General features: G+C 46.7%; 1 protein-coding gene across 1 annotated transcript; it reads right to left on the bottom strand.

Annotated features, from left to right (window-relative positions):
• Window positions 1-298: 298 nt before the first annotated feature.
• Window positions 299-2,305, bottom strand: LOC119275452 (peptide-N4-(N-acetyl-beta-glucosaminyl)asparagine amidase A-like). The gene has a single exon (XM_037556302.1). The coding sequence runs from the start codon at window positions 2,275-2,277 to the stop codon at window positions 559-561; it is 1,719 nt and encodes a 572-aa protein (XP_037412199.1). The 5' UTR covers window positions 2,278-2,305; the 3' UTR covers window positions 299-558.
• Between the last annotated feature and the right edge of the window lie 9,696 nt (window positions 2,306-12,001).

The following is a 12,001-nucleotide window of genomic DNA, read 5'->3' as shown; positions in this document are numbered from 1 at the left end:
GTAGGATAGCCGCTCCCTATGTTGGCGTATGTTTCTATTCGTTTTGATCCGAACAGCTCCCTATGTTGGCGTATGTTTCTATTCGTTTTGATCCGAACAGACCCCCAAACTCCTATGTTGGCGTATGTTTCTATTCGTTTTGATCCGAACAGACCCCCAAACGTAGGATAGCCGCTCCCTATGCTGATCCGAACAGACCCCCAAACCAAATTGTACCGCGTAGGATAGCCGCTCTCTATGTTGACGTATGTTTCTATTCGTTTTGATCCGAACAGATATATTGTACGCCGCGTAGGAGTTTTGGCCTAAATGCGCATAACCATGTTCGCCTTTGTATTTTGGTTACATATATATATATACTGATATACTACATCACATCACTCCTTTCTTATTTAGAGCTAAGGACACGAGACGACCCATCATAACGCAAAGACTATAGTAGTACGAAACTATTTGGGCCCACTTCTGTTCCCATTACAGTTTACACCAGGTCCCTTCCTGGCCGTTATCCCCCATCTACGCGCGCGCGCCACGTAGGCGGGCGCCGGCCGACAGGCGTCAACGTCGGCGCGTCCCGGTGCACGACGCCACATTATGGTCGAAAAGCACGTCGTAGCCGACGCTGGTCACGTTCCTCAAGTAGCAGCCGCCGTTGCTGGCGCCGTAGTTGTACACCTGGTGCATCCGCCACGACGCGCCGGCCACCTGGTCGTCCCGGAGCACCACCTCCGCCTCCGCCACCTGCTCGTTCCGCAGCGTGCTCGTCCCCGCCCCGCCGGCGCCCGCGCGGGACTCCACGAACCCGATCTCCACGCGCCGCTTCAGCCGCTGCGACGAGGTGCCGCTGCCGTCGCCGCCCTGGAAGATGTAGAGCGGGAAGCTCTGCTGCACCTGCTGCGCGTACGCCCCGCCGCCGACGTCGGCGTGAGCGTCGGTGGTCTGGTTGATCACCTGCGAGCTGCCCTTGTTGCTCACCACGTTCGAGTTCGCGAAGCTGAGCCGCTGGGCGAACGTGGTGGTGATGTTGCCGCGCGACGAGCTTACCCACCCCGTGGCCGAGATGTTGCGGCTCGCCATCGCTTGGTACTCCCCGTCGATGCCGTCCACGGAGTGCGCGGTGATGCTCCCCGACAGCTTGGGCGCGTCGTAGGAGATGAGGCCGCCGGTGGTCGTGGAGCCCTTGGGGTCGAGCCAGAGGTGGAGGTTGCCGTTCACGTACCACGAGTTCTGCGCGTTGGTCACCGCGAACCCGACCTCGTGCTCCTTGCTGTCCAGCAGCTTCCCCAAGAACGGCGTGAGCTCGATGTCGTAAGTGGGCAGATTGAACGAGCCAATGCTGGTGATTGGGCGCCAGATGAGGGGGTTGATGCCGCCGGCGTAGATCACCGGGAACGGCCACACGGCACCCACGACGTCGCCGTCGAGCAAGACAGTGACCTCGCGGAACGGCCCGTTCTGGTCCGGCGTGTTCATGTACCAGAACTCGTCCGAGTAGTGGGACGAGACGTAGACCTCGAGCACCGCGCGGTAAGCGTTGGCCGGCACGGCGACGCGCGTGGACTCGACGTCGGTCTTGTTCTGGACCACGAACCAGAGCCCATCGTCGAGAGGCAGGCTTCTCGAGACGGGGACGATCAGATCAGCGGGCGACGAGTCCGCCGACGTCAGCTGGGCCTTGCGCCGGAAGTAGAGGTGAAGCGTGAGGTTCGCGTAGTACACGCCGTTGTAGGTGTCGTCGATGAGGTTGCCGAGGTAGACCGCGAGCGTGGAGTTGCCGGCCGCGAGGAGGGACGCGTACTTGGTGACGTCCTTGTGCACGGACCACGTGACGCCGCCCGGGCGCGGCTCGGCGGTGCTGCCGCGCAGGAGCTCCGCCCCGCCGAGCCAGACGCCAAAGATGCGGTCGTACTGCACGCCGTGGCAGTCGGCGCGCCACTCGAGGACGGCGAGGGAGACGTCCCCCCCGCCGCTCAGGCAGGAGGGCGGCGAGTAGGCGGTGGTGACCGGCGGCTTGTTGAGAGTGAGCGCGAAGGACTGTGAGAGGAGGAGCGTGGAGCAGGGCCCCGAGCTCCCCCGCGGCGGGTGCAGCGGCCGGTTGACCTCGAAGAAGGTGGTCTTGGCCTTGGCGAGGTGGCGAGCCGGCAGCGCCGCCTCGACCGTGGCGACGTCCTCGGCCGAGAGGCGGAGGTGGTGCGGCCTAGCGGCGGAGAAGTGGGAGTGGGAGAGCAGAGCGAAGAAGCAGAGGAGGAAGAGGCGGGGAGCAGAGGAGGTAGGCATGGTGCGTGCACGGTTGTGTCCTCGTGAAGGCTGGAATTTAAGGGGAACATCCTTCATCAGATAGCTGAGAAATACGAGTATTATACAATATAACAATTAAAAAAGAGTACAGTACAACAGTATCTATCTTGTCGTATAAACAAATGTATTCTAGGGATATTCAGCTTTGTGAGTGCCGTATAACGGCAAAACAAAGTGGCGAGTAGGTAGGGGGAATTATGGGACTTTTGGGGGGGCTCGAATTGTCCACTAGCTAGTACTACTGTTCTACAATAATAACCGGAAAATGCAGAGTGCGACGATCACACGACCCGGAGGGGCCAAAAACAGCTGGAAACACACCTCTCCAGTTCCACTAGAACGGAACAATGAGTCAGCAACAGTGGAGCACGCAGATAATCATTCTCTTCTAAGGAAAAGAAAGGAAACAAAGATCTCCACAGAGAACTTGTGGTGGATGAATAAGTTGCGGTTGCGTGTTAGTTTATTGGAGAAACGGCCTCGGCTCCATGCTGCGGGAAGGTCCACGCGCGATGGTTTTCGTAGTTATCAGCACTGTCGGCCGCACCTAATCACAAACAAATGTAGGTGGAATCCAGACGCACATCGCCATCAGCTCCCACATAGGAGCAGTACGCTACTGGTAGTAGCTGGTACTGCCGCCCGTATTGTGCTCATAAATTTGATAGCCGTGGTACGTGTGTATTTAGATTTAGATTTTAGATTCTATGTTGGCATGCCCATGCTTGAGCCGGTCTCTTGTTGAATTGCTGTCCCTCTTCCAACGTTCATAAGAGGCCAGGTGATTGTTGAATTAATCGTTCGTTGATGAGTAAGTTGCATGTTCTTGTCTTAAAACCGAAAACTGTCTCAACTCCCGGCAGCAAGGACCAGGGGGTTGTTTTCGTAGTTATGAACACTGTCGAGAGCCATCTAAAGACACAAATGTAGGTGAATCAATGTGTTTTTTTTCTTTCAAAAAGGACCCAGTCTATTATAAAGGTATCCCCTCCGTTTTTTTAATCTACATATGCTTTTATCGAAAGTCAAAGTATCTCTATTTTGACCATACTTATAGAAACGACCTTTATCGGAAAAAAACTTATAGAAAAATTATCAACATTTACAAGGCGAAAGGAATATCTTTATATTCATTATGGAATGTAGTTTCATATTATGTATATTTGGCATTGTAGATGTTGATATTTTTTTATAGAAATTTGGTCTAAGTTTGTAAAGTTTGAATCGACACAAATCTTATATGCGGAGTAAAAAGGAACGGAGGTAGTACAATAGAAGTACAAAACATATCAAACATAATAAGTTACCTCAAGGTCTCTAGACCACCGAATGACCGCAGCCGCCGCCACGAACCGTCAAAGCGATGTTGTCTCTCCCGTACTAGAGTCGGTCTTACTTTATTGATGAAAGTCGGGAAGTCTTCATGGATGTGCTGATAAAGGACCAGTGCCCTGGAGCTGCAGTCGCAGTCATTGACCCCTTAAATCGATCTGAAGAAACTGACCCCAAATCTGGTCGTCGAGTATGCACAACAAGAAACCCTAACCTCGTTGCCCTGAGGAGCTGATAGAATCTACGCTGGAACTCCATCTAGTTTTCCCCGACAGACAAACTTGAAGAGGTTGTTTTCTCGCTAGGCACGAATTAAATTGTCAGCTTCAAGAAAACATTAAAAAATAGTTATAATGAATGTTTCTACTCAAAAGTTTGTAAAGTAAAAAAAATGGAAGTTCAACTCTTTTCCATTGGTACATACCATAAGCATGAAGCCAACATTTTAAAAGGGAAAGTATTATAATTAGACAGTTTGTGTCCAATGCACGCTTTAGCCGCCTTACTCGCGTGCCACGCGTCCGTAGTCCCGCACCCACACACTCTACCTCGTCTCCCCAAGCTTCTTGCACCCACCATCTTTCACGGACCCCTCATCCCATCTGCTCCCCTTTCTCCCAGTATCTCTTCCATCAGCAACTTCCAAACCCCACCACACTATAAGTCTGCACCGCACGGGTTGTTACATTATTGTTGCAAGTTGAAGGTTGCAATAGCCATCGTATTCTCTATGCCAATCTTGAAGCTCGCCCCCACAGCATGCCCCAACTTATTGCCATGCATCGCACCCCAAACTTCTCCCATCTCCTTATCTATTCCTTTGTCGAGATCCTCGCTGAGAGCAGCCATCGGAGGTGCTACGTGATTGGACAGCAGGTGCTGCAACGGGTGGCTGCCAGGGCTCTCGCAGCTGCGAGCGGGCTAACCATTGTTATAAGGTGGCCACTTTCAACATCTCTCGATGTTGTGAGCATCCACCGTGGTGCTACGAGTGAGTCGACGGATGTTGCAAGGGGATGGTGGACAACATCTCTACCTGTTTGTGAGCAGTCCTTGATCTGTGATGAGCAGGACGACGTGTGCTACAAGGGAGTTGCGCCAAAGATCTCTTATTCCGAGTGACTATCAAAGGTGTTGCGAGCCAGTCATGTTGGCGCTTCAAGGGCCGCCAGACAGTGCTAGTGTTGTCAGTAGGCACCGATGCGAGTCAGTGATGGTTGGAGAGGTGCAGCACGGCGATCTTCGTTGTTGCAATGACATCATTGCAAGGTCTGTCATAGCTGCTACAAGTTTGCATGTTTGTCGTTGTTTTATTTGTTGTTGCAAAGTTGATGATGCTCTCCTTCATTGGAAGGAGGCGTCGGGGAGGTTAGAGCATGGATGGAGGGAGGCTGGTGCATGGACAGAACTCTTTTTAAGCACAATGATATGTGAGGGAGGCTAGAACGAGGCTAAACATTCAAATCAACCGATTGACACCTAGCGTCGGCCTTCTAAAAAAGAATAGTTTACGAGTGACAACTAGAAAGGCAATCAAATGTTGTTTTTGTCACAAGGATGTGATTTTGAACATTTGTTTTGACATTATGAATAGGCCATCACTTTATTATATCCCACATATTGTTTTGGGAATCTTTTGGAATATGTTTCAGTGAGATTTGATTGTGAAAGACAATAAAAAGTTGCTTTGTCACAAGGATGTGATTTTGAACATTCTTTTTGACACTATGAATAGGCCAGCACTAGATTATATCCCACATACTGTTTTGGGAATCTTTTGGAATATGTTTCAGTGAGATTTGATTGTATGAAACATGAATATTTAGAGTAATAATATAAGAACTAAAATAGGAAATGCATATGGCCTATTTGTGGTTGATTATTGTATTATTTTAAAATATTTATTAATTACAAATAGCATAATAGAGTGAAAATTACCATGCATGTTGCATGTTGAGGTGGGTCTTTTCCCATGCAAAATGCATGGTGAGGTGGTATGCTTCTATATCGAGAAAAAAAGATTTGTGGGGGCTAACTATTTACATATAGAACATTCAAGTTGCATCTAGTTTGTATCTGCACCATAACTTGTCAAGCATGTTTGTTTTGATTAGGGAAGCAATAGAACATAATATCAGAGTTTAAGCGAGCTACAACAAGCTCGAGTTAACATCATTAAGAAATGTTCTAGATTAATTTGACTTCAGCTAGTGGTCGAGCTGCAAAGTTGGCTTATACCTGGCTTTGTAAAGATTTTGAGTTCATGCCCACCCACTTTTGAGTCAAATAAAGAATACATACAAATTGCAACGCATCATTTTTAGGTTTTCATACATTCCTCAACATGTAAAAGGCTAACAAATACTTCCCTTGTAAAGTAATATAAGACGTTTTTTATCACTAAAGCAGTGATATAAAATGTCTTATACTCCCTCCGTCCAGGTTTACTAGGCCTCTTAACATCACAAGCATGTCCCTTTTTATAAGGCCTCGCTTTGAAAAGATGCATGCATGCGACCATTTCATTGGTTGCATTGAAAGTCATTGTTGTTGGTGCCATGGCTGAAAAATTAATACACTTCATGTCTGCTTTTTCATTGGATGCATGCATGTGAGAGAGTGCATTGAGAGTGGAATAAAAGAATTAATGTGAACAAATTACTATGTGTCTTGGTCTAAGAGAAGTTGTCTTTAGGCCTAATAAACCCGGACGGAGGGAGTACTACTTTAAGGAGGGAGTATCTTATATAGGCTATTCAAGGTAGCCTTTCTGAAACAAATTTATTTTTTGGTTTAAATACATTGTAAAGTGCTAAATTATAAGATATTACATGTAGCTAGTTATTCTATTCTAAACTCTCAGTATTAAAAATGGCATACAAACTGCGTTAATTTGAACTATGTCTAGTCAAAAGTAAATGAGAACCAGCTTCAAGTATGGTTTATTTTTTTCAACCGATCGAGAAAAGATGCTCATACTTAGCTGATTTCTTTTCAAATTGATCTTATCTCTAGTTCAAGATTCCCATGTTTTTTTTTTGAAACTCTAGATCACACGACAGTACACAACTTGGATTTGGAAATAATAGATTCCCATGATGATTCCAAGTCGACAGGTACAACCACATCAAAACATTGTTGTATACGGTCTGCTGGAGAGGAAGGCGGCCAAGAGGTGGCTAACTCTGCCCTATTAGCCACAGGTCGGCGGTGGCCGGAGGAACCCTAGATCTAAGTGTTTTGGTTCTTCTCTCGTAGGGAAATCGAGTTCTTTGTCTCCCGTGAAGTTGGGATTCCGGCCATGGGAATAATGGTTCATTGGCTTTCTCAATGTTGATGTCGTTCCTTGGAGCGAGGTCGACGAGTCATAGGATTGCGTCGGCCATCGAGCACTCAGTTTGGTGTGATTAACATTTGTTCACTGCCGCGGTGTCCTACAGAGCGGATAGTGTTGTGATGTGTTTTTGTTCTCTATTTTCATTTCCATCCGATGAAGCTTAGCCAAATACAGCTTCGACAAGGACTTGTGAAGTTTGTGTCCCAATTCTTTGTTTGGCCAAGGTTGGGAGTATCTTCTAGCCCTCCTCGGTGCCGGATTCTCCAAATGACGATCTATCCAATTCAATGTTGTTAGCATGGTCTACATCGACGATTTTCTGGCTGTTACTTTTACGAGATCCCGAGTTTCAGCAAGCTTGCTCCTAGTAAGGCCTCGTACAATGCTAGATGCTTAGGGAGGTGCTTAAAAAACCGAATTTTTCTGAAGCACCAAAGCCTATTTCTACCGGAGAGACACCTAATTAAGTGTCTACCCTCTATAAATAAGCAACATTGTTTAAAGAGACACTGGTTATTTCTCTAACCACTTCCCCTAAGCGTCTTGCATTGTACAAGGCCTAAGGTGGATGCCTAAAAGGGGCAATGAGGTTTGCTCACGACGTCGTTGTTTAATGTAGAAAGAAGACAATGCGCATTTCATTAAGGATGCCTGTAACTTCTTGTTATTATAAAAATTCCAGACATGCTAATTTATTTAATATATGACCTTTGACTTTTCAAATAAAAAAAATAGATTCTCAGCTGCCATAGAATAACAAATCCGATACGAGCTTAGACCAACCATTACTTCAGTTGATATTGGCTTACCAGCCCTCGTAACCCACCCTTAAAGCAAACTTAATAACATAGCCATCAATTGGTTATATAAAAATGACATGTCATCAAGAGCTATTAATATCGATTTTTTATATGGGCCCTGTTTGTTTGAGTTTTTGCTGTGCTTTTGCCGCCTTTTCACTTTGGCAAAAAAAATCACAAAAGCTCCTAAATAGAGGCTTTTTTGCTTTGGATTTTGGCTTATGAATAAGCACAATTTAGAAATTGTTTTTTGCTAAACTGAAAAGGCTACAAAAGCAGAAACAAAAGCCCAAACAAACATGACGATAATAAGGTCGGCTATTAGGTTAGTTATTTTTTCCACTTTCTCTCTTCTGTCATTTACTCTTTTTACATAAAAACCTGTGTAGAGGTCGACTCTTATATGAGAGCTAGTGTTCTTCTTTTTATTTGCCTCTCCATTACACCCGCGAAATGACATGTAAGTAGGCTTATAGGTTATTATTATGCTAGTGCTTAGCTTGTAATCGAGCCGAGCAATGCATGAATTGAAGTATTTTCTTTATAAACAAATATAAGACTTTTAGATCATTACTGGAGTATAACTTAACTCAAACACATGATGTAGGCCACATTGTTCACCGAGAGCTTGACCTTGACAGGCCATGCACCTCTCGCTATTTCATACCCCTAGCCACAAATCATTCAAAATCTGGCCGGTGAGTCGCAGACCGTTCATAGTTAGCTGTCATCTTCTCTCAGAAACTAGGCTGGAAACCATCTACACCTCGTTTTCTTTCATTCCCACGTTTCCAGCAGCCGATCAAAAAGCCAGAGCCTTTGAAGAAGAAGAAGAAGAACAAGTTGGAGCTGGACAAAGCCAAAGCCGAAGGCAAGCAAGATGTCGGTCAGTCCACCCTCGTGCGACCCAACAAGTCGCGTCTGCGCTGCATGATCCCTGATCCGGCTCGACAGCGGCCTCGCACCCACCGCACCGCAAGCGACCGCCGTGCCCGCTGACAGGCCGGCCCGGGCGCCGGCACCGCAACTGCTACGGCGGTGGCTCGGCCGCGTGCATGGGTCCCCCGTCTTCCTTTTGGGCGGTGTTCGCGTCGTATGCATGCGCCGATCGCGACGTCTCTCCTACCGGTTGGGCGTTTTGGCTACGTCGAGTACAGTAGTACTGTACATCTGTACATGGCGGCGTGGTGCTGCGAGGTCGTGTCCGCCTGCGTGGCGAGGCCCGGTGGAGATTGGGATGAGGGCCGTGAGGTGCGTGCTTGGCTATTTTGGTTCGATCCGTCGCTGCCCTTCTCGTTGGCGTTGCCTCGTTGGGCGCCGGGCTTCCCGCAATGATCAAAGAACGGGTACGAATAAGGACCTCCTGGTCCCGCCGTCTCCATGGATGGATATTGCACGTCCTCCATCGACTTCCTCCCTCGGTGCGTTCGCCCCCTCCCTCCCTTACCGCCTGTAGGCGACGTTATTTGCACCCACTGTCGTGGCTGTCGATTTGTGCGGTAAGATATTATGCATCCTCTTGGCTGTCGATTTGTGCGTTGAGATATTTACATGATACATTTTCTCATACGTCTTCTCGTGCCACCTCCACATTACAAGTGTCTTCTTTATTCAAATGTTTTTTTTTTTGATTTTTTGAACCTATTCATCTTCAATCATAACGGCACAACAAACATTATAGAAATAAGAAAAATTATATCCGAATTCGTAGATCACCTAGCTAGCCACGACTACAAGCACTGAAGCGACCCGAGGTCGCGCCGCCGCCATTGCCCATCCATCCCTGGAGCCGGGCGAAACTTGTTGTGTTATCCTCGCAAAAAAAAGAACAACACTTCTTGTGTTAGACAGTTGGAAAATTATCGTGCTAAGGCCCATAGGACCAGCGCACCAGACAACAACCGCCGCCGCTGAAGAGTAGCGTAGATCGAAAGAATCCAACCTGAAAACACACGAACAAAGTCGAACGACAACTAGATCCAAAGAATCCATCAAAGACGGATTCGTTGGAGACATACCTCCACACGCCCTCCGACGACGCTAAATGCATCACCGGGACTAGGGTCTGGCGCGGAAAACCTTATTTCATCTTTAAAGAGTTGCCACCGCCTCATCTTTCTAAGTAGTACACAAAATCCTAAATGAACTCATGAAAGCACTATAAACGGAGCAACACCTCTCCTGGCGGCAAGGGCCGGGGTCCACCCGCGCCTTTATGGCCCTATGGCTACCGGAGACGAGGTGGACTGGCGGTGGTGGCAGCTAGAGGCGGGGGACCCTAGGTTTTTTTCTCAAGAGGAGGCCGTGGCTGTGTTGCACAACGTATTTCCTAATAGAAAAATGCATGATTAATTATAAGGCCACATCCTCTTGAATCATATAGGATCATGCCTGCTCCTATTTCAAACTATACGACTTTTAGATTGAAGAAATTTAGATATTTTATGCTCCGTGATTCTTGTATTACATGTAAATCGTACTTAAAATAGGGTTAGTGATAGTTTAGTTAAGTTTGCTCGTTTAGAAGGCAGAACCATGACTTGGATAAGTTCGGGGACTCCATAGCTAGCTGCGATTGATTGTATGAACCTTATGAGTTGAGTAATAGTACAAGTGTTTCGCCCGCCAAAAAAAACCCTATTTTTTAAAACATAAAATTAATATTTCAGTGAAAATATAATAACGATGGTGCTACATAAAGTGAACTCTCTGCCACCGCCGCTGGCCTTGTCGGGAGGCACTATTCGCCGCTATGAGCGACAAAAGAAATGCCGAGCAAACGTACATGTGTGCGCGTCTATGGGCCTAGTGTCTTGTTTGTTACCTCACTACCTATGTTACTGAGGATGTCAGGGAACATAGAAACATGTATACTATAAGTTTATGCGGCCTCTGCAGCTCCGTGGACAGCTGGAGGCACTCACTCCTGGACTGCTCTATGTCATGGTGCATCTGGGCCTTGGCAGACGGAGGGCTGGCCGAACATCTGCAGGAAACAAGTGAACCTAGTGCCAAACAATGGTTATTGTCGATGATAAGTTTGATATCACATGAAGCATTTCTGAAGCTTGCAGTGACCCTTTTGGTGACGTAGACGGCGAGAAGAAAGGCCATTCATAAATGGTCTTCTAGAGCCCCCATGCGACACACTCATTTATAAATCGGTATCTTTCAGATCTTCAAATAATTAAGGAGCAAAAAGAAGTTATGCCAAGCATGGTTGTATACCAAGGGCTCCAACAGGCATTGCTAGACCAAAGGCTCCGCCGACAGGATTCGCTAAAATCCACGTCGATATTGGAGTCTCTAAATGATACAGAAGAGGTGCGGTAGTGGTAGTATGTCATGATGATCAGGGCAACTATTTGGGAAGCTCAACGTTGGTGGTTGAAGGGATACATGATGATGTAGTTCTTGAGTCTATAGCATGCCGGGAAGCTTTTGCACTCGCCCATGACATGTTAATCCAGAGCTTTATTGTAGCATCAGATGTAAAACAAGTAGTGCAAGACATCTCAAGAAACAGCATGGGTCATACAAGATGGTTATCACAGAAATTGAAGCAAGGGCAGCTGCTTTCAATTGTAACATCGTTTTCGAAGGGTGTCGTTCTAACGGTCATGCTCATAGTTTAGCTAAGTTCTCGTTTTCTTTAGCTCGGGACGCCATTTGCTCGGGAAGCCATTTGTGGCTTTCTCATCCCCCTCTCTGTATCCCACAAACTGTGGTATTTGATGAATACAGTCTTTTCATCCCTAAAAAATTGAGCACTTCCTACACCAATTTCCAGCGATTTTTCTTTTTAGTTCTTCCACCTTTTGGTTTTGGTTAGACTTCTATTGTTTTCCATATTTCTTTCAGAAGTAACGCATTTGAAAAAAGACGTTAATAACTTGTTGACGTTCCCTACTGAAGGATCATGCACAAAAAAAGTTCCCTCAAAAAGGTTCACACGAGCGAACGGCGATTTTCCTCGACATTTGCTATAAAACGCTCCCAAAAAACATTCAGGAATTGCCATGCTAAAACAAAAGAGATTTTCCATCCTATAACAGAAATTTGCAATCTTGTAGAATAAAGATTCTCATGCTACAGCAGACAAACTTGTCATGTGTTTCACAGATTTGCCATGCAGTAGAGAGAATTGTCACACATGTCCATGAATTAACATGCTACAATAGGTAGAGTTGCAATGCTACAACAAAGAATTACCATGCTATATGAAAGACATTTT

The sequence above is a fragment of the Triticum dicoccoides genome, chromosome 3B (genome assembly GCF_002162155.2).
Source record: "Triticum dicoccoides isolate Atlit2015 ecotype Zavitan chromosome 3B, WEW_v2.0, whole genome shotgun sequence".
Taxonomy (NCBI): Eukaryota; Viridiplantae; Streptophyta; class Magnoliopsida; order Poales; family Poaceae; genus Triticum; species Triticum dicoccoides.
Note: the sequence above shows the minus strand (reverse complement) of the source record. Positions and strands in the feature narration are given on the sequence as shown.